The sequence below is a fragment of the Saccopteryx bilineata genome, chromosome 11, assembly GCF_036850765.1.
Source record: "Saccopteryx bilineata isolate mSacBil1 chromosome 11, mSacBil1_pri_phased_curated, whole genome shotgun sequence".
In the NCBI taxonomy this organism is placed as follows: domain Eukaryota; kingdom Metazoa; phylum Chordata; class Mammalia; order Chiroptera; family Emballonuridae; genus Saccopteryx; species Saccopteryx bilineata.
The window spans coordinates 57,732,444-57,756,487 of NC_089500.1; the positions used below are offsets into that span (position 1 = coordinate 57,732,444).

The 24,044-nt window shown below is 39.8% G+C and overlaps 1 protein-coding gene across 2 annotated transcripts in view; it reads left to right on the forward strand.

Annotated features, from left to right (window-relative positions):
* TWSG1 (twisted gastrulation BMP signaling modulator 1) overlaps positions 1-24,044 on the forward strand; it is a 60,767-nt gene that overhangs the window by 26,286 nt on the left and 10,437 nt on the right. For both annotated transcript variants that reach the window (XM_066246677.1, XM_066246678.1), the window contains exon 3: positions 1,320-1,419. In XM_066246677.1, coding sequence (XP_066102774.1) covers positions 1,320-1,419 — 100 coding nt within the window. The remainder of the gene's footprint in view (positions 1-1,319; positions 1,420-24,044) is intronic.

Below are 24,044 nucleotides of genomic sequence, written 5' to 3' on the forward strand. Positions count from 1 at the left end.
ATAAATATCATGTGCTATGTTTAAGTTCTCATACCCAGAGATACCAAGTAGGCTGTGGTAGATACAGAATTTCCCTTTAAGTTGGGTTTATTTAGGTGTGGCTGTCTGGTGGTAAGGGCTAAAGGAATTACCTTGAATCTCCATTTATGAAGCAAGCTCTATGAATTACCTTTCATGGAATAACAAACCACCTCAGAGTTTAGTGGCTTTAAACAGTAAGCATTTATTTAGCTCTCATTTCTATGGGTTGGCAATTTGGACCCATATCAGCTGAGTGGTTTTTCTGGGCTTATTACTGGGTTGGTTGGAGGCTGAATGTGCTAGGATGGCTTCAGGTCAACTGACTTGCCAACCTGGCCTTCTCCTAGGCTACATGTGGCAGCTGGGCAAAGTTCTAGGAAAAAGAGTAGAAGCACTCAGACCCTGGCTGGCTAGCTCAGTTGGTTAGAGCAGCATCCCAAAGGACAAGATTGTGGATTTGATCCCCGGTCAGAGCATGTACAGAAAGCAATCAGTGAATTCACAACTAAGTAAAACAACAAATCAATGCTTCCCTTTCTTACCCTCCCCTCCTTTCCTTCACTCCCTTCCTCTCTCTCTTTCTCTCTCTCTTAAAAAAAAAGAGCAGGAGCACTCAATTCTCTTGATGTCTAGACTCAGAATGGATGCAATGTCATTTCCACTGAAATCTCAAGATCACCCTATATCCAAGGGGTTCTCGATGTAGACAGACTGTGTCTCTTGATCAGAGTAAGTGCAAAGTCACATTGCCATGAGAGTAGACATGGGGAAGGGGAAATAATTATTGCCTTCTTTGTAAACAGTCTTTCACACCACACATACTGTATTAATATATCGTGGATCAATAAAAACAGTTTTTATAAGATGCTTTTGTTTATACTCTATATATTGAGAAATCACAGCTCCCACTACAAGTTGGCTATTCATTTAGATTCATTTAAACAATGAATCTAATACGTGAAAAGCAGGTTTTGTGCTTGTATTGAATTATTTTTTGAAGTGGTGTGGTGGGGGTAAGATTATGGATTATAAAGTAAAATGTTTTGTTTCATAAAATGTTTCAAAATCTGGTAAAAGCATCCAAAACGTGTTCACTGAATGTATCCAAAAGAAAATACAAATCTACTTGATGTTGTAGGTATTTATGTTTTTATAAATAGCTGATGACCTTTAGTAAAAAATATGAAGAATAAATTACTATAAATGCAAATATTGTGGGGGTTTTTACTGCAAAAAAATAAACCATTTTAATTATAGTGATGAGGAACTTGAAGTTTGAACAGCTGTCTGATTTCCAGGAGCTCTGCCAGTGCCGGCCCGGAGAAGGAAACTGCTCCTGCTGCAAGGAGTGCATGCTGTGCCTCGGGACCCTCTGGGACGAGTGCTGCGACTGCGTTGGTAGGTGGACATGCAGTAAGATTTCTTATTGCTTATCCCAGAGTCCTTGACTGTAAGAGACTTTAAAGAATATGTTTTATGTGTATAGACTAGTGCAGTGGTCCCCAACCTTTTTTGGGCCACAGACTGGTTTAATGTCAGAAAATATTTTCACGGACCGGCCTTGAGGGTGGGACGGATAAATGTATCATGTGACCGAGACAAGCGTCAAGAGTGAGTCTTAGACGGATGTAACAGAGGGAATCTGGTCATTTTTTAAAAATAAAACATAGTTCAGACTTAAATATAAATAAAATGGAAATAATGTAAGTTAGTTATTCTTTCTCTGTAGACCAGTACCAAATGGCCCACGGACCGGTACCAGTCTGCAGCCCGGAGGTTGGGGACCACTGGACTAGTGTATACATAAGATACAATAGGTATATAGAACATTATTTTATATTACATTTGCTTGTATTAGATGGTATTTACATACAGGGTGGGGCAAAAGTAGGTTTACAGTTGTTCATATGGAAAATAATACAGTAAACACTAATACAAGAATAAACTCTGTTTCGCACACTCACAACTGTAAACCTGCTTTTGCCCCATCTTGTATATGTGTACTTTTTTTTTTTTTTTTTTTTACATAGGCAGAGATAGACAGGGACAGACAGACAGGAATGGAGAGAGATGAGAAGCATCAATCATTAGTTTTTCGTTGCACGTTCTTAGTTGTTCATTGATTGCTCTCTCATATGTGCCTTGACCGCGGGCCTTCAGCAGACCGAGCAACCCCTTGCTGGAGCCAGCGACCTTGGGTCCAAGCTGGTGAGCTTTTTTTTTTTTGCTCAAGCCAGATGAGCCCGCGCTCAAGCTGGCGACCTCGGGTCTCGAACCTGGGTCCTTCCGCATCCCAGTCCGATGCTCTATCCACTGCGCCACCACCTGGTCAGGCTATATGTGTACTTTTATAGAAAATGGTCTAGGAGGAAATTAAAATGGCTATTCTTGAGAAGTAGGAGTGGAAAGGGATTTTTTTATACTGCTGAATTATTTATGAAAAGTATGTATTATAGTTGTGAATAAAAAATAGGTACAGTACGTAGAACATGAAAAATCTAGATCATCTTTCTTTATATAAGACTTCACTAAAAAATCCTTGAGAAACTAAAAGTTGGGTTTTTAAAATAGATTTTTTTAGAGGGGAGGGAGAGAGAGAAACATCAATTTGTTCTTCCACTTATCTACGCAATGCCATTGGTTGATTCTTCTATGTGCCCTGACTGGGGATTGAACCCACAACCTCAGTATGTCTGACAACACTGTAACTGAGCCACCTGTCCAGGGTGTAAAAGCTGTTTCTGAGGACTTTCTGAGGAACAGTCGCCACAATGTATTAATAGCAAGTAGCAAAAGTGTGTTTATAGAATGCTGTCATTGTGTTTTAAGAAAACTTACAGACTGTTTCTGAGAGCAACACTCATCATCCTCTCTCTGACCAGTTAATTCTTTTTCATCCTTAGTACTGAAGTTCAGTCTGACCAGTGGTTGCGCAGTAGTGTGATCTGGGATGCTGAGGTCTGGGTTCAAAATCCTGAGGCCACTGGCTTGAACGTGGGCTTGCCAGCTTGAGCATGGGGTCCCCGGTTTGAGTGTGGGATCATCCATATGATCCCACGTTTGCTAGCTCGAAGCCCAAGGTCACTGGCCTGAGCCCAAGGTCACTGGCTTGAGCAAGTAGTCACTGGCTCTGCTTGAGCACCCCCCCCCACTCCGCCAAGGCATGTATGAAAAAGCAGTCAATGAACAAGTCAAGTGCCGCACTATGAGTTGATGCTTCTCATTTCCCTTCCTGTCTCTCTCTCAAAAAAACAAAACAAAACAAAAAATCCTGAAGTTCAGATATCTTTTTATCTCAGAAACCTTTTTCATTTGATGGAGATAGGATCCTTTATATTATTCAGATTGTTTATTGTGTCATGTAGTACAGCTACTATAATTGTTGTTGTCTTGCATGTCTCTTCTAGTAGAATATAAACGTCTTAAGAACATGGATGGTGTCATATTGATCTTTTAAATTAGTCTCTATTTTTTGCCTGACTGGGTGGTGGTACAGTGGATAGAGCGTTGGACTGGGACGCAGAGGACCCAGGTTCGAGACCCCCGAGTTCTCCAGATTGAGCATGGGCTCATCTGGTTTATTCAAAAGCTCACCAGCTTGGACCCAAGGTCTCTGGCTCGAGCAAGGGGTTACTCGGTCTGCTGAAGGCCTGCGGTCAAGGCACATATGAGAAAGCAATCAATGAACAACTAAGGTGTCGCAACGAAAAACTGATGATTGATACTTCTCATCTCTTTCCGTTCCTGTTGTCTGTCCCTTTCTATCCCTCGCTCTGACTCTCTGTCTCTGTAAAAAAAAAAACAAAAAAAAAAAAACCAAACTTAAATTAGTCTCTATTTTTATTGAAGTGGAATATATGCACATACTTTAGATATATGCACATGCTACTAAAACAACCCTGTATCATGCTTCTTCTCCTCAACCCTTTGATCCTGTGCCAGAGACAAATTTCTTTCATCTCTTTGATATTGTATTACTTCCATAATTCTGAATAATATCCTTATGTTATTTTTGTGATTCTTTGATGTTGGAAACTATCTGTTGACTTCTTATTATGGTAGATGATGATTTAGCTCTCTTATCTCTTATCTTCCCAATATAGTTTTATGACTACTTTTAGTTAAATCAGTAATTACTTTAACAATCCACTGAATAAATTAATACAGTATTACAACTAGTTTGATGTGTAATAGTGTCAACACTGATTTATTAAATGAATAATCCTATTATCTGACTTTTTGTATTAGAATATACATACTGAGAGATTTCCTTATCTTCCAGGCTTTGTATCAATGTTTAAAATTTTGGCTTTCATTTTTTAATTTCCAGGAGCCCTTCTGAGATTGTCCCTTTGGGTGAACATACTGTTCTTATATTATAGACTTTTTTCTTATCTTTCTGGGACTGATAATTACAGTTTGGTCGTTGTTAAAGTTTTTCTTTCTACTGATTGTCCTGTTTCCATTTCCTCAAAAATGTCTGGTGATATTGGACCATCTATTTGTAGAGAAACTGAGTAGCTCAAATGCTATCTGGAAGCCCTGTGTTTATAGACAGCGCATGGGATCTAATTTGCCTCATTCTCTGATGACTGGAGGATGGGCTGGGTTTTTCATTGAGGACCCTTCTAGCTTACTATCTATAGATTCTTTCTCTTTGCAGTTGTACAGGGTTTTCAGAGAAGGTCTTTGAGTTTCTTGCCCGAGTTAGGGCTGGGGTAATTGGCGGGCTGCAGATGTTCAGGATTCTGAGGGGTGATGTCGGCATACTGTCATTTACTCTCCTTGTTTCTTTTCATCCTCATCTCCACTCCCTACAGTTTCAGGTGTTTCTAGTCCAGGACCTCTTTGGTTTAATTTCTCTAAAAAATGGCCCTCTCACCTCCTATAGTTGTGGGAGAAGAGAGACAAGGACATGGAGGTGCAACTGTCCTCAAAATAAGTTTGCCTCTGCAGTACCAGGTGTCTCCACCTCCTCAGTCTTTCCTGAGTTCTGTGATTCTGTCTGCCTGGGAGGGAGACTGCTAGTCAGTTATATTTTAGCTCTTAGGTCAGGGGTCAGGAAACTTTTGGGCTGAGAGAGCCACGAACACCACATATTTTAAAATGTAATTCCGTGAGAGCCATACAATGACCCGTGTATGTTACGCATTATCCAATAAAAATTTGATGTTGTCCTGGAGGACAGCTGTGATTGGCTCCAGCCACCCGCAACCATGAACATGAGTGGTAGGAAATGAATGGATTGTAATACATGGGAATGTTTTATATTTTTAACATTATTATTATTTTTTATTAAAGAATTGTCGCCTGACCAGGCGGTGGCGCAGTGGATAGAGCATCAGACTGAGATGCCGAGGACCCAGGTTTGAGACCCCGAGGTTGCCAGCTTGAGCGTGGGCTCATCTGGTTTGAGCAAAGCTCACCAGCTTGGACCCAAGGTCGCTGGCTCGAGCAAGGGGTTACTCAGTCTGCTGAAGGCCCGCAGTCAGGGCACATATGAGAAAGCAATCAATGAACAACTAAGATGTCACAACCAAAAACTGATGATTGATGCTTCTCATCTCTCTCTCTGTTCCTGTCTGTCTGTCCCTATCTATCCCTCCCTCTGACTCTAGAACAAAACAAAACAAAAAAAATCATAAAAGATTTGTCTGCGAGCCAGATGCAGCCATCAAAAGAGCCACATCTGGCTCGTGAGCCCTGGTTCCCTACCCGTCTTAGGTTCTTCCAAGGCACATTGGTGTTTCAGTTGTTCCTCATTGTTTTGCAGTGAATTCTGAGAGAACCAGGACAAAAGTGTCTTTTCCTCTGTCATCTTAGATTCATCTTGGTCTCTCTAACAGCTAGTATAGTATCTAGCACATAGGAGGTACCCTAGCACATAGAGGTACTTTATGACAGTCAAAGAAATTAATTCTTAATGCATTATTTGCCCAAAATGAATAGTTTATTCTGTGCCCTTGATGGCTATAATTTTTTTTTTTTTTTGGTATTTTTCTGAAGCTGGAAATGGGGAGAGACAGTCAGACAGACTCCCACATGCACCCGACCGGAATCCACCTGGCACGCCCACCAGGGGCGATGCTCTGCCCACCAGGGGGCGATACTCTGCCCCTCCGGGGCGTCGCTCTGCCGCGACCAGAGCCACTCTAGCGCCTGGGGCAGAGGCCAAGGAGCCATCCCCAGCGCCCGGGCCATCTTTGCTCCAATGCAGCCTTGGCTGCGGGAGGGGAAGAGAGAGACAGAGAGGAAGGAGGGGGGGTGGAGAAGCAAATGGGCGCCTCTCCTATGTGCCCTGGCCGGGAATCGAACCTGGGTCCCCTGCACGCCAGGCCGACGCTCTACTGCTGAGCCAACCGGCCAGGGCTATAATTTTTTTTTTATTGTGTCAGGTCAACTAAAGAAACTTTGAATTATTTTACATCATTAAATGTAAATTAATTTAATATGTAAAAGGAAAGTGAAAAAATGAAATAAGCATATTAACCCCTAATATACATATACAAGCATTTAATTTAAATATGGATGTCAAATACACAAATGCACATTTAGCATTGCCCAAAATAACATGTGTGTGTGTGTGTGAGAATGTATGAATGTGTGATATACGTGTGTTTTAACCATCACATGTTGGGAACAGTGCCATTTGGGTTCTTCTTCTAGGAAAGAAGGTCTGTAATTCTTCTACTGAGAAAGAATAATTAAACATACTCATATCTCTACAATTTTAGAAGCAACTTGTTTTTCTGGGCTAGTTCCCGTTAAAAAATATTTTCCTGTAAGTATTTAATAGCAGTTTTAGCCTTGAGTGAGCTTATAATGTACTTTATTTTTAATTTTATATTCAATTAACTCTATTTTCTAGGGTAAATGAAGATATTTCAGCTCCTTTTGAACAGCAAAGCTTTTTTCCTTGTAAGCCGTTCTCTTCCACATTAGGCTTGTTTGATTGCAAACCTGTGGCCATTCCTCCTTTCTAAGTTGAAATGTTGCCTATACTTTCCGTGGGTGGTGCACAAACATCGGAGAGGACCCAGATTAGAGCACAGCCTTCCCTTCCTGTCTCACCTGTGGACTTGTAGCACACACTTTGTCTAGCAGGCTTTCTCCTCCGGCTGCTTTGTATAAGAAAATTAGTTTCTCTTTTCCGATTTTCTGTTTTGATAAAGAGTAACCACTATAGTTCATTTTCATTCCTGTTGTCCAGTATATTCCTCAAATTCTCTGGTTTTTGGAACCTAGATCTCTGCCTACAGGTTTTTAAAAAAAATTGTTTTGGGATGTGAGGGCGATCTGGCTGCGACATCTGTCACCCCATTGATCGCCAGGGTTGATTCGGCTGATCTGGCTGGCTAGGCGGGTGTCCCCTTCCTCCCTCACCGCTCCATGTGCGTCCCTCCCGAAACTGCGCGCTCGGTCGAAGAGGACAACCTTCCCCGCTAGAGGAGAGGACCGTTCTTCGGTCAAGGGTATACGAGTAGCTGCGCTCCCCTGCTAGAACCTCCAAACAAGTCTCAAGCTCCATTTGTAGGAGAACGTAGGGTAGTCAAGCTTCCAAGACTCCAGACACATCCAAGTGAGGCGCTGCATGTGGCAGTCTGCCTTTCTTTTTTAAAAAAAAAAAATTGTTTTGTTTTTATTTTTCCAAATATACACAAAATAGATAGTTCAGTGAACTACTATGTACCGTCTCCCTGTGTTCAGCAGCCATACTTGTTTCATTCATTCATCTGCCTATCTGTCCTCTTCCCTACCTTTTTATTGTTAGAGTGTTATAAAATGTATAATTTCACTTCACCTCCAAAGTGTCTAAGTTAGGCATCTCATAAAACACAGTAAGTTTTCTTACATAATACAATGTCATTACCACACCTAAAATAATTACAATACATCCTGAATATTTAATACTTTGTCCATATTCAGATTGTCCTAATTGAGTAAATACCGTTTATAGTTATTTTAGTTAAATTAAGATCCACAAAATCTGTCTACTGAATTTGGTTGTTAGGTTTCTTAAGTTTCATTTATTCTAAAACAATTTCTCCTCCTCTCACCGCCTTTTAAAATTCCATTGACTTGAAGAAACTAGTTAGTTATGATGGAAGATATACTACATTCTGATTGCTACCTGTGGTTATTTATCTTGTTACTCTATTTTCTCTAGACTGGAAGTTAGAGCTAAATACTAATTAGATTCAGGTTCAGTTTTGGGGGGGGTATAGTGGTGCACATTAATACATAATATATAGTTGCCCTGCTTTGGGTGATGCTAAGATTGATCAGTGGTTTCATGTGGTGAAAGTCTGATCCCTTGGGGGTAAGTTCCACACCACTGTTGACCTGGGGGCATCACCCTTGATTGATGACCATTGCCACTGCAATTTAAATAATGGTCTTTTATGATCATTCCTTCTGTATTTATTAGCTGTAATTATTATGTTAAAGGAGGACTTTCCTCCTCGTTCAGGGCGCTTACAGGAGCAGCTTAATGTTCCTGTCTCTCTCTCTCTCTCCCTGCCTCTCTCAAAAAAAGAACTTACCCACATTTACTAGAGTCCTTGGGTTACCCTGAAATAAGGATAAATAAACAAAACGTTAGATACCTATAGCCATTTTTTAAATATATTTTTTTAATATTTTTTCTTTTTTCTTTTTACAGAGACAGAGAGATTCAGAGAGAGGGATAAGTAGGGACAGACAGACAGGAATGGAGAGAGATAAGAAGCATCAATCATCAGTTTTTCACTGTGGCACTTTAGTTGATCATTGATTGCTTTCTCATATGTGCCTTGACCGTGGGCCTTCAGCAGACCGAGTAACCCCTTGCTCGAGCCAGCGACCTTGGGTCCAAGCTGGTGAGCTTTGCTCAAACCAAATGAGCCCACGCTCAAGCTGACAACCTCGGGGTTTTGAACCTGGGTCCTCCACATCCCAGTCCAACACTCTATCCACTGCGCCACCGCCCGGTCAGGCCCTATAGCCATTTTTAAAAAATTTAATAAGCATTTATATTTGTCAAACAAGACATGAATTTGTCACATACATCTTTATTCCTCTTGCTTTTTTTTGTTTGTTTCTTTCTTCTCCCTTAGTTGAATGTCCTGGAACTTCTTCCATATTAATCTTTTTTGGGGGTGTAGTGACATAGAGAACCCCTGTTGGCTGTAATATGTACTCAGTTGTCCATAGATAAACATTTGGGTTATTTCCAATCTTTTGCTGTTAGAAATAACACTATAAGGAAAACCTTGTGTAGTAGATATTGTCAGATTCTCCCTGAAGAGGGTTGTATCGTTTGTATTCCCACCAATGTAATGTAGCAGAGTGCTTGGTCCCAACATTACCAAGAAACTATGTTGCCCAACTCTTATTGTTGTTGTCACCAAACTTTTGAATTTTTGTTAATCTGATAGGTAAGAAAATGGTAGTTTTAATTATTTTTCTTGTTACCAGTGAGACTGAGAATCTGTTCATAGGTTTCAGGACAACTATATTTAATCTCTTGTAAATTGTTTGTTCATATCTTTTGCCCATTGTTCTACTGGATTATTGTGGGGGGTTTTGCTTTTGTTCTTGTTTTTTTGACAGCGATAGAGAATCAGGGAGGGACAGATAAGGACAGACAGACAGGAAAGGAGACAGATGAGCAGCACCAATTCTTTGTTGCAACTTCTTAGTTTTTCAGTGATTGCTTTCTCATATGTGCCTTGACTCGAGAGCTACAGCAGAGTGAGTGACCCCTTGCTCAAGCCAGTGACCTTCGGCTTCAAGCCAGAGAACTTTGGGTTCAACACAGCAACCATGGGGTCATGTCTATGATCCCACGCTTAAGCCAGCGACCCCTCGCTCAAGCTGGTGAGCCCGTGCTCAAGCTGGATGAGCCTGCTCTCAAGCCAGTGACCTCAGAGTTTTGAACCTTGCTCCTCTGCATCCCAGTCTGATACTCTATTCACTGTGCCTTTGCCTGGTCAGGCTGGGAGTTTTTTTGTTTGTTTTTGTTTTTATTATTTAAAAAGTTAAATATATATTAGGGATATAACCTGAATATTTATATTATAAATTGTACATTTTCCCCCAGTTGAGCATTTGTATTCTAACTTGCTTTGTTATTTTTTATTCTGGGAGTATTTTTGTTTTGTTTTTGTTTTGTTTTTGTTTTTTGACAGAAACAGACAGAATGAGGGACAGATAGGGACAGGCAGATAGGCAGGGAGAGAGATGAGAAGTATCAATTCTTTGTTGTAGCACCTTAGTTCATTGAATGCTTTCTCATATGTGCCTTGATCAGGGGACTCCAGTAGAGCAAGTGACCCATTGCTCAGCCAGCAACTTTTGGGCTCAAGCCAGCGACCATGGGGTCATGTCTATGCTTCAATGCTCAGTCCAGCAACCCGTGCTTACGCTGGTGAGCCTGCGCTCAAGCCAGCAACCTCAGGGTTTCCAGCCTGAGTCTTCTGTGTCCCAGTCCGACGCTCTATCCACTGCACCACCACCTGGTCAGGCAGGAAGGTTTCTTTCTTTTTTTTTTTTTTAAGTTTCTTTATGTCAGGGGTCCCCAAACTTTTTACACAGGGGGCCAGTTCACTGTCCCTCAGACCGTTGGAGGGCCGGACTATAAAAAAAAACTATGAACAAATTCCTATGCACACTGCACATATCTTATTTTAAAGTAAAAAAACAAAACGGGAACAAATACAATATTTAAAATAAAGAACAAGTAAATTTAAATCAACAAATTGACCAGTATTTCAATGGGAACTATGGGTTTGCTTTTGACTAATGAGATGGTCAATGTGCTCCTCTCAATGACCACCAATGAAAGAGGTGCTTCTTCCAGAAGTGCGGCGGGGGCCGGATAAATGGCCTCAGGGGGCCGCATGCTGCCCGCGGGCCGTAGTTTGGGGACCCCTGCTTTATGTAGTCAACTTTATTGGTGTTTTGTTACTTACAGATTTTGAGTCATAGCCTCCCCCACCCTCAACTATCAGATGATACCTCTATGATTTTGTTTATTTATTTTTTACATGTAGCTCTCTAATACGTTTGGAATTTATCCTGGTTATGTATAAATTCTGAATTCAGTTTTTTTTTTCTTTTTCCCAAACAACTACCTCTACTTATTTAAAAATTATTTATAAAATCCTGAAATGATTTATTTAAAAGTTTGTCTTTCCCCCACACATTTGATACACCATCTTTATCATATGCACTTTGCTTTATTTCTGGTTATTCTATTCATCTTTGTGTCTATTCATGCATCAACAGTACACTGTTTTAATATCTGGTAGAGCTAGGGTCCTTCCCCCATCCCTCTTCCGCTTGGAGTATATTAAAATTTCAAGTGTATATGCATACATACTAGGGTCTACAAGAGGATTTTCTTCTTCCCTGTGGGTTTGCATGTGTTCTTTTTAAAGGACTTCCCAACCAGGCTTAACTCTTGGAAACTGATTCTTCAAAAAATTATTGATATAAACAAAAAGAATACAGGCTCTGGCTGGTTGGCTCAGTGGTAGAGCGTCGGCCTGGTGTGCAGGAGTCCAGGGTTTGATTCCCGGCCAGGGCACACAGGAGAGGCGCCCATCTGCTTCTCCACGCCCCCCCCCCCTGTCCTTCCTCTCTGTCTCTCTCTTCCCCTCCTGCAGCCAAGGCTCCATTGGAGCAGAGTTGGCCCCGGCGCTGAGGATGGCTCCTTGGTGCTGCCTTAGGCGCTAGAGTGGCTCTGGTTGCAACAGAGCGATGCCCCAGATGGGCAGAGCATCGCCCTCTGGTGGTCATGCCGGGTGGATCCCGGTCGGGTGCATGCGGAAGTCTATCTGATTGCCTCCCCATTTCCAACTTCAGAAAAATACAACAACAACAAAAATACGGACATAATTTTTCCTACTAAACTTTTTCCCCCAAGATTTTCTCCCCTAAAGGACAGAAACAGACCACTGAAAATATTGATGTTTTAAGTAATTGAAATGCTCTTTTTGTGTGTTCTAGGCCTAGTATTAGACTGAACTTTAGGATAATGTACAACAACAACAATTAGGAGCCATGAACCAGAACAGCGGCTTGGTCTAACTCCCTGGTCGGCAAAGTGTGGCTCGTGAGCCACATGCGGCTCTTTGGCCCCTGGAGTGTGGCTCTTCCACAAAATACCACGTGTGGGCACTACCTTGATAAGGAATGTACCTACCTATATAGTTTAAGTTTAAAAAATGTGGCTCTCAAAAGAAATTTCAATCGTACTGTTTATATTTGGCTCTTCTGACCACTGGTCTGACTAAATCTTACCTAACCTAAAATGGCTTCCTATTTTGACTTCTTATTTACTTGCCTGCTTTATAGTTTCTGTTTTTGAATTTCCAGTTTATAGCTGTTTTCATGTAAGTGGAATTGGATAGTACCAATAGTGGCTTAAAATACATTTTAGAAAAACATGATGTGGTGCATGATTTAATAATAGACTGACTAATATAAGAACTTGATCCATGTTTAATATTCATTTAAACAATGAATTAATGACAAATATTAAATTATAAGAAAATATTAATAACTTACAAATAGCAATCATCAACTTTTTCATCTTGGAACACTCTAATAGAACACGAAAATTCGGTGGTACACTGTTTGGATAATATTAATCTGGAGATACTAGATTTTTTCTGAGACCACAGTCAGTTCCAGTACTTAAGGAAAATATTACAGGCTTCAGGTGTAGGCTGGGGAGCCTGCTGAAAGCCTGCTTAGCAGCAACAACTAACTCATTTAACCCATTTTGCCAAACCATCTCACAGATCCCAGAACTTACCCTGGTGAGTGGAGAAAATGGACTAATGAAAAAGGCCAAAGAAGGTGGGCGGTGTCAGGTTATGGGCAGTACCTACAAAACCCAGGAAAAGAAGATCCGATAGCAACGCACTTGAGAGTTGTATACAGCCTGAGCCTTTGATAGGCTCTGCCACTGTTGATCAAATGTTTCTTCTCTGATTGATTCTGCTTCATTATTTGCCTTTCAAATTCCTTGAATTTTGACTTTCAGTTAGTTGCATGTTGGCATTTTCCTTTTAGGATGTCTTTGTTATGATTCTGCCTCTTTTATCTCAAATTAGATCCAGGTGTTTCATTGGCTCTTATAAAGAATGGATTTCTGTCTTTCTTTTTATTTATTTATTTATTTATTTATTTATTTATTTATTTATTTATTTTTTACAGAGACAGAGAGTGAGTCAGAGAGAGGGATAGACAGGGACAGACAGACAGGAACGGAGAGAGATGAGAAGCATCAATCATTAGTTTTTCATTGCGCGTTGCAACACCTTAGTTGTTCATTGATTGCTTTCTCATATGTGCCTTGACCGCGGGCCTTCAGCAGACCGAGTAACCCCCTTGCTGGAGCTAGTGACCTTGGGTTCAAGCTGGTGGGCTTTACCTCAAACCAGATGAGCCCGCACTCAAGCTGGCGACCTCGGGGTCCTGAATCCGGGTCCTCTGCATCCCAGTCCGACACTCTATCCACTGTGCCACCGCCTGTTCAGGCGGATTTCTGTCTTTCTTTACACCAACACATTGTTACTTTATAATATTGAAGAACAATTATGTGCTAGGAGTTCATCTAAACTACTAGTGTGGTAAATGTTTATTTTTGAATCCTTAATGACAAATATAATTTTCCATGCTTTTTGCTGTTAAAATATTGATAGTTCTTCCCTTAAGAAAACAATGCAAATTGCCTGACCTGTGGTGGCGCAGTGGATAAAGCGTTGACCTGGAATGCTGAGGTTAGCCGGTTCAAAACCCTGAGCTTGCCTGGTCAAGGCATGTAGGAGAAGCAACTACTGAGTTAATGCTTCCTGTTCCTCCCATCCCCTGTTTCTATGCTCTTTCCTCTCTCTAAAATCAATAAATAAAATCTTTAAAAAATGCAAATTATTTGGATACATTATGGTCTCCCCCAAGTTCAGGCATTGTAAATGTTACATTTGATTGAATATATGTGCCAGATTGATATGCTAAAGGATATGTGCTTTCTGTTGTTGTTGTTATTTTGCTAAAGATGTTTCATTGGGTCCAGATGTTGATATTTTTACACAGGAAGTACTAAGAACACTGAAGACTAGTCATACTGCTTACTCAGAGTTCAGTCTTAAAAGTGATGTATTGATAAGAAACAAAAGTGACCCATATTGCCCTGACCAGATAGCTCTGTTGGTTAGAGCATTGCCCTGAAGTACAGAGGCTGCCGGTTTGATCTCTAATCAGGGCACATAAGGAACAGATCAAAGTTCCTGTCTCAGTCTCTCTCTCTCTCCCTTCCTTCCTCCCTCTCTAAAATCAATAAAATGAACATTAAAAACCTTTTTTAAAATGACCCATATTAATATGTGTGTGTCAAATTTACACAGGAGCTGACTGGAAGAGCTCCCAGTGATTAAAGCTGAGGAAATCAAGCAATTAGATTATAGCCCAGATTATAAAATAAATATTCATGAGTCCATATTGATATAAATAGATAATTAAATAAATTATGAAGTGGAGGAGAAGAGACACATCTCCCATGCAGACGAATTAGAAATAACTTTTTCGATACTCTGCCCTCCAAGAAGGGGAGCAGAACTCCACACTCGTTACGTGGGCTGCTGCTCCTAGTGACTTCCTTCCAAAGGGAATGGTTTGGAAAGGGGGAGAAAAGAGTAGCTTTACACTGGAGAAATCTGACATACACTATTTCAGCCCGCTGTTCAAGGTCAGTATCAACAGTCAGAAATCATTTTTTTGTGTGTGTGACAGAGACAGAGACAGAGGGAGGGACAGACAAACAGGAAGGGAGAGAGATGAGAAGCATCACTTCTTTGTTGTGGCTCCTTAGTTGTTCATTGATTGCTTTCTCATACGTGCCTTGACCATGGGGCTACAGCAGACTGAGTGACCCCTTGCTCGAGCCAGCAGCCCTGGGCTCAAGCTGGTGAACTTTGCTCAAATCAGATGAGCCAGCGCTCAAGCTGGAAAACTCAGGGTCTCGAACCTGGGTCCTCTGGGTCCCAGTCCGACGCTTTATCCACTGAGCCACCACCTGGTCAGGCAGTCATAAATCTTGATAGTATGAACCCTTGATCTGATTTGATGGAAAGAGCACTTCAATTCTGTGGTCTTCCTCCCAATAACCCATACCCCAAATTTCATAAAGAGAAAAATGAACAAATTCTGAAAGTGGGTAACATACAACTGTCAAGGTCATTAAAAACTAGGAAAGTTTGAGAAATTTCCTCAGCCAAGAGGAGCCTAGAAAGACATGATGACCAGACGCAGTTTGGTATCTTAAATGGGATCCTGGAAGGGAAGAAGGACATTAGGTCAATACTAAAGAAATCCTAATAAAGCATAGACTCTAGTTAATAATAGCAACGTATCAATATTGCTTTATTCATTGTAACAAATGTACCATACTATGTAAGATGTTAGTAATAGGGTAACCAGGATTGGGAAGTATAGGAGAAGTCTATCTTCTTATTTCTCCTGTAAAACTGTTTATTTAAAAGTCTATTAAAAATAGATTACAGAGAAAAAATAGCATGGACTACATACTTCTATATAGAAGAAATATCTATTCAAGTATCTTATTGTCTGAATAAAGAGATTTATTTGAAAGGAACCATCTTAGGATTTTTATTGGAAGTGCACTGAATCAGTGGTCCCCAACCTTTTTTGGGCCACGGACCAGTTTAATGTCAGAAAATATTTTCACGGACTGACCTTTAGGGTGGGACGGGTAAATGCACAAAATAAAATTGTGCGACCAGCGTAAAAACTGTGGTATTTTTAAATATAATTGTCAAACTTACGAGACAAGCATCAAGAGTGAGTCTTAGACGGATGTAACAGAGGGAATATGGTCATTTTTAAAAAATAAAACATTGTTCAGACTTAAATATAAATAAAACGGAAACAATGTAAGTTAGTTATTCTTTCTCTGCAGACCGGTACCAAATGGCCCACGGACCGGTACCGGTCCATGGCCCGGGGGTTGGGGACCACTGCACTAAATATACAGACAAATTTGTGGACAGAGGATATAGTTTTAATATTGAATTTTCCCATATATAAGCATAGTATCTTTATTTTTAATGCCTTCATGTCTTTTAATAAAGATTTATCATTGTCAAAAGAAAGAAATTAAGTTTAAAGTGTTAATCAGTTCATTAAAACAAAAACAAATGTTGATATTATAAAAGTAGCAAATCAGATCAGGCTCTACTGTTGAATGAATTAATTGTAGCCATATATATCTTGATGCTTCTTTAAAGATGTCTTAAAAGAAAAAAATATTCTAACTTTTTAAATTTAAATTTTTTTATTTTTCAATTACACTTGACTTACAGTATATATTAGGTTCAGGTGTACACCCCAGTGATTAGTCATTGAACTTACTAAGTGATCCTCCCGATGAATCTCTTACCACCTGACACCATACGTAGTTACTACAGCATTATAGACTGTGCTCCCTGTGCTGCCCTTTCTATCCATGTCTAGTCTGTCACTACTGATTTGTACTTTTCAGTCCTTTCACCTTCTTTACACATCCGCCCAGCACCCTCCCATCTGGCAACCATCAAAATGTTCTCTGTATCTGTGAGTCTGTTTCTGTTCTGCTTGTTTATTTTGTTTGTTTGTTTGTTTTGTATTTTTCTGAAGCTGGAAACGGGGAGGCAGTCAGACAGACTCCCGCATGCGCCCGACCGGGATCCACCTGGCACGCCCACCAGGGGGCGATGCTCTGCCCATCCGGGGTGTCGCTCTGTTGCGACCAGAGCCATTCTAGCGCCTGAGGCAGAGGCCATGGAGCTGTTCTCAGCACCCAGGCCAACTTTGCTCCAGTGGAGCCTTGGCTGCGGGAGGGGAAGAGAGAGACAGAGAGGAAGGAGAGGGGGAGGGGTGGAGAAGCAGATGGGCACTTCTCCTGTGTGCCCTGGCCGGGAATCAAACCCAGGACTTCCACATGCTGGACCAACACTCTACCACTGATCCAACTGGCTAGGGCACGTTCAGGATTTTTTTTTTTAATTTTATTTATTCTTGTGACAGAGGCAGAGAGAAACAGAGCGGGGAGGGGGGAGGACAGATAGGGACAGACAGACAGAAAAGGAGAGAAATGAGAAGCATCAATTCTTTGTTGCAGCTCCTTAGTTGTTCATTGTTTTCTCATATGTGCCTTGACGGTGGGGGGGGGCCCTCCAAGTGGCCCCTTGCTCAAGCCAGCGACCTTGGGCTCGGCCAGCAACCTTGGGCTCAAGCCAGCGACCATGGGGTCATGTCTATGATCCCACACTCAAGCCAGTGACCCCACATTCAGGCTGATGAGCCCGCGCTCAAGCCAGCAACCTGGGGGTTTTGAACCTGTGTCCTCTGCATCCCAGTCCAACGCTCTATCCAATGTACCACTGCTTGGTCAGGCTTATGTTCAGGATTTGACTGTGTTTCTTTGAGGTATCATTTAACTTGTTCCTTGATCCCTCTGTATTTCTAGTAATGTGAAGCTAATTGTAAAAGTTTGATTAGATTCAGGTTTAATAGTTTTTGGTAAGAAGACCTTATAGGTAATGCTGTATGAAATGTAGCATGGTTTTCAATATTTTGTGGAGTTCAAGGAAAAGCTCATTTTATATTGAAATTAGAAATATTTTCTTTTGATAATGACATTGGACAAGGAAATCCTATCATGCTCCGTTCTATAGTGAAAAATGCTCATATTAAGCATTTTAGGTCATATTAAGGTAACTGCTGTTTACTGGTTTCAACTTTTAGAATTAATATATAGTAAGACAATATTTCTTTGTGCATAGGCAACAGAATATAGTTATCAGGTTTGTTAATGTAAAAGTTAGGAGAAGTTGAGGGTGGGGGAGAGAAGTGGGAAGGATGCCAGTATCCTTGTCTGCTGAGGGAATCAAGAGGTGTGGAGCCTGACCTGTGGGCACGGTGGATAGAGTGTTGACCTGGAATGCTGAGGTGGCCGGTTTGAAGCCCTGGGCGTGCCTGGTCAAGACACATACAAGAAGCAACTACTACTGTGAGCTGATGCTTCCTGTTCCCTCCCCTTCTCTCTTCTCTCTAAAATCTTAAAAAAAAAAAAAAAAGAGGTATGGAATAAAAATTAGAAGTTTAAGATCATAAAGGAAATAAATTATAATATAATAATATAATTATTAGAAATATGGGAGATAGGTTAGGATAAATAAACTTAATTTTCATCTTTCATGTAAGAAAATTAATATATAATATCTAAAGATGTTTTACTGCTACTTGTAAATCGATTACATATTTTTGTTTAAATACTTGTAGGGTAATCTCTAAACTTAAGAATAGACTTTCATTTTCTTTAACTCTTTGTTGAAAATACTTTATTGATTTTTTACAGGAAGGGAGGAGAGAGAGAAAAAGAGATAAAGGGTTAGGGGAACAGGAAGCACTGACTTGTAGTAGTTGCTTCTCCTGTGTGCCTTGACCCAGCAAGCCTGAGGTTTCAAACCAGTGACCTCAGCATTCCAGGTTGACACTATCCACCTCACCACCACAGGTCAGGCAAGAACAGAATTTTAAGTATGTGTCTGGAGAGTGGAACTGGAGGGTGGGAGAAGTGGAAAGGAAGGCGTTGCTTTTCATTATAAACTCTTCTGGACTCTCTGTTGTTTAACCATGCACATTCATTTAAGAAAATAGTAACTTTTTCACTCCTTGTTCTTAATTTCTGCACTGAAATGTGGTTTCATTGAGTAAATTCTATTTTATGTATTCTTAGTTTTCATGTGTAGGAAGACAACAGGTCAGATATATAAAAGAATTAAGCAGAGACCAGACAAATTCTTTGTGATTTGTAGTTGTAGATCAAGAGCACGATAGTAGTGAATTCTGGCTTGGTGAAAGAAACAATGTCAGGCCCTGGCAGGTGGTACAGTGGATAGTGAGTCATCCTGGAGCACCAGGGTTGCCATTTTGAGGCCCTGGTGTTGCCAGCTTGATCTTAAGGACACTGGCTAGACCCCATGTTAGGGCTTGATCCCAAGGTCTCTAGTTGGAGCCCTGGTCATGTTCTGCATGAGAAGCATTCAGTGGCTGCAAAACTACATGGAACAATGAGTAGATATTTCTCTCTTTCTCTCTCCCTCGCTCTCAGAAAGAAGGAAAGAGAGAGAGAGAAATAGTATCGGAATTCTGTGTACTGAAACGATTTGAAATGCTTGCTTTTTTAATTGTTGCCATTTCTCTCCTAATTTTTGGTCTCTCTGACCTGTCATGTGCAGAGCCAGTTTCTTTAAAAATTTTAGTATACTTAGTATTTAAATTTTGATGTAGTGAGAGAATGCCACAAAGTAACAACTATCTCAAGAAAGTTATTGTGAAAAGAAAGGAGAGCTCCAAAAATAAACTCTTCTAATCAACTAAAGAAAAGCTCTCTAACAAAGGTAAACTTCAGGACAATGATGAGATGCTTCCCAGAAACGTCTTATTAATGGATTTAAACTATGGGTGGGGGTTGATAACTCTCCACAGAAATTGATCAATTGTACATAATGAATATGGACAACTAAAGAATTTACAGAAATTTCAAAAGGTTACTGCTCCCCCCAAAGGGACAGCCCCGCACATCATTGGAAAATCAAATTTCATAGCTAACCAAGCTTAAAAGAATACAGAATTTGAAGAGCGCTTCAGGCAGGAAATGAAGGGTCAAAATTAACATTTCCTAAGAGCTTTTTATGATATTTTCTTTTCTTTTTTTAAAATTTTTTTTTACAGAGACAGAGAGTGAGTCAGAGAGAGGGATAGACAGGGACAGACAGGAACGGAGAGAGATGAGAAGCATCAATCATTAGTTTTTCATTGCACGTTGCAACACCTTAGTTGTTCATTGATTGCTTTCTCTATGTGCCTTGACCGCGGGCCTTCAGCAGACCGAGTAACCCCTTGTTGGAGCCAGCGACCTTGGTGAGCATCTGGTGAGCTTTTGCTCAAACCAGATGAGCCCGTGCTCAAGCTGGCGACCTCAGGGTCTCGAACCTGGGTCCTCTGCATCCCAGTCCGACACTCTATCCACTGCGCCACTGCCTGGTCAGGCTTTTTTATGATATTTTCTATGACTATAATGCCAGAGAAGATAGATAAAAATTTTGTGATGGTGTTACAGAAAACTATTAATTAGCAAGCATTTGCTTCATGCTTACTGATTTTAATGCAGTGTTTTGAGAGATTTAAATTAGAAATGTTATAAAAACAAATTCAAAGTGAAAGGCTGGAAAACAATACTCCAAGCAAATAACATCCAAAAAAAAGCAGGTGTAGCAATACTCATATCGGATAATGCTGACTACAAGACAGGAAAAGTACTCAGAGACAAAAATGGCCATTTCATAATGGCTAAGGGGACACTGAATCAAGAAGACATAACAATTCTTAATATATATGCACCAAACCAAGGAGCACCAAAATATATAAGACAGTTACTTATTGATCTTAAAACAAAAACTGACAAAAATACAATCATACTTGGAGACCTCAATACACCACTGACGGCTCTAGATCGGTCATCCAAACAGAGAATCAACAAAGACATAGTGGCCTTAAACAAAACACTAGAGCACCTGGATATGATAGACATCTACAGGACATTTCATCCCAAAGTGACTGAGTATACATTTTTCTCCAGTGTACATGGATCATTCTCAAGAATTGACCATATGTTGGGCCACAAAAACAACATCAGCAAATTCAGAAAAATTGAAGTTGTACCAAGCATATTTTCTGATCATAAAGCCTTGAAACTAGAATTCAACTGCAAAAAAGAGGAAAAAAATCCCACAAAAATGTGGAAACTAAACAACATACTTTTAAAAAATGAATGGGTCAAAGAAGAAATAAGTGCAGAGATCAAAAGATATATACAGACTAATGAAAATGACAATACGACATATCAGAATCTATGGGATGCATCAAAAGCAGTGATAAGAGGGAAGTTCATATCGCTTCAGGCATATATGAACAAACAAGAGAGAGCCCAAGTGAACCACTTAACTTCCCACCTTAAGGAACTAGAAAAAGAAGAACAAAGACAACCCAAAAGCAGCCGAAGAAAGGAGATAATAAAAATCAGAGCAGAAATAAATGAATTAGAGAACAGAAAAACTATAGAAAAAAATTAATAGAACAAGGAGCTGGTTCTTTGAAAAGATCAACAAAATTGACAAACCCTTGGCAAGACTTACCAAGGAAAAAAGAGAAAGAACTCATATAAACAAAATCCAAAATGAAAGAGGAGAAATCACCACGGACACCGTAGATATACAAAGAATTATTGTAGAATACTATGAAAAACTTTATGCCACTAAATTCAACAACCTAGAAGAAATGGATAAATTCCTAGAAAAATACAACCTTCCTAGACTGAGTCAAGAAGAAGCAGAAAGCCTAAACAGACCTATCAGTAGAGAAGAAATAGAAAAAACCATTAAAAACCTCCCCAAAAATAAAAGTCCAGGCCCTGACGGCTATACCAGCGAATTTTATCAAACATTCAAAGAAGACTTGGTTCCTATTCTACTCAAAGTCTTCCAAAAAATTGAAGAAGAAGCAATACTTCCAAACACATTTTATGAGGCCAACATAACCCTCATACCAAAACCAGGCAAGGATGGCACAAAAAAAGAAAACTACAGACCAATATCTCTAATGAATACAGATGCTAAAATACTAAACAAAATACTAGCAAATCGAATACAACAACATATTAAAAAAATAATACATCATGATCAAGTGGGATTCATCCCAGAATCTCAAGGATGGTTCAACATACGTAAAACGCTTAATGTAATACACCATATCAACAAAACAAAGAACAAAAACCACATGATCTTATCAATAGACGCAGAAAAGGCTTTCGATAAAATACAACACAATTTTATGTTTAAGACTCTCAACAAAATAGGTATAGAAGGAAAATATCTCAACATGATAAAGGCCATATATGATAAACCATCAGCTAACATCATATTAAATGGCACTAAACTGAAGGCTTTCCCCCTTAAATCAGGAACAAGACAGGGTTGTCCACTCTCTCCACTCTTATTTAATGTGGTACTAGAGGTTCTAGCCAGAGCAGTCAGACAAGACAAAGAAATAAAAGGCATCCATATTGGAAAAGAAGAAGTAAAGGTATCACTTTTTGCAGATGATATGATCCTATACATCGAAAACCCCAAAGAATCCACAAAAAGACTACTAGAAACAATAAGCCAATACAGTAAGGTCGCAGGATACGAAATTAACATACAGAAGTCAATAGCCTTTCTATATGCCAACAATGAAACAACTGAGAAGGAACTCAAAAGAATAATCCCCTTCACGATTGCAACAAAAAAAATAAAATACTTAGGAATAAACATAACAAAGAATGTAAAGGACTTATATAATGAAAACTATAAACCATTGTTAAGGGAAATCGAAAAAGATATAATGAGATGGAAGAATATACCTTGTTCTTGGCTAGGAAGAATAAATATAATCAAGATGGCTATATTACCCAAAGCAATATACAAATTTAATGCAATTCCCATCAAACTTCCAATGACGTTTTTTAAAGAAATAGAGCAAAAAATCATCAGATTTATATGGAACTATAAAAAACCCCGAATAGCCAAAGCAATCCTAAAGAAAAAGAATGAAGCTGGGGGCATAACAATACCTGACTTCAAACTCTAATATAGGGCCACGACAATCAAAACAGCATGGTATTGGCAGAAAAACAGACACTCAGACCAATGGAACAGAATAGAAAGTCCAGAAATAAAACCACATATATATAGTCAAATAATTTTTGATAAAGGGGCCAACAACACACAATGGAGAAAAGAAAGCCTCTTCAATAAATGGTGCTGGGAAAACTGGAAAGCCACATGCAAAAGAATGAAACTGGACTACAGTCTCTCCCCCTGTACAAAAATTAACTCAAAATGGATCAAAGATCTAAACCTAAGACCTGAAACAATTAAGTACATAGAAGAAGACATAGGTACTCAACTCATGGACCTGGGTTTTAAAGAGCATTTTATGAATTTGACTCCAATGGCAAGAGAAGTGAAGGCAAAAATTAATGAATGGGACTACATCAGACTAAGAAGTTTTTGCTCAGCAAGAGAAACTGATAACAAAATAAACAGAAAGCCAACTAAATGGGAAATGATTTTTTCAAACAACAACTCAGATAAGGGCCTAATATCCAAAATATACAAAGAACTCATAAAACTCAACAACAAACAAACAAACAATCCAATAAAAAAATGGGAAGAGGATATGAATAGACACTTCTCCCAGGAAAAAATACAAATGGCCAACAGATATATGAAAAGATGCTCATCTTCTTTAGCTATTAGAGAAATGCAAATCAAAACAGCAATGAGATACCACCTCACACCTGTTAGATTAGCTGTTATTAGCAAGTCAGGTAATAGCAAATGTTGGAGAGGCTGTGGAGAAAAAGGAACCCTCATACACTGTTGGTGGGAATGTAAAGTAGTACAACCATTATGGAAGAAAGTATGGTGGTTCCTCAAAAAACTGAAAATAGAACTACCTTATGACCCAGCAATCCCTCTACTGGGTATATATCCCCAAAACTCAGAAACATTGATATGTAAAGACACATGCAGCCCCATGTTTATTGCAGCATTGTTCACAGTGGCCAGGACATGGAAACAACCAAAAAGCCCATCAATAGATGACTGGATAAAGAAGATGTGGCACATATACACTATGGAATACTACTCAGCCATAAGAAATGATGACATCGGAACATTTACAGCAAAATGGTGGGATCTTGATAACATGATACGAAGCGAAATAAATAAATCAGAAAAAAACAGGAACTGTATTATTCCATACGTAGGTGGGACATAATAGTGAAACTAAGAGACATTGATAAGAGTGTGGTGGTTACGGGGGGGAGGGGGGAATGGGAGAGGGATAGGGGGTGGGGAGGGGCACAA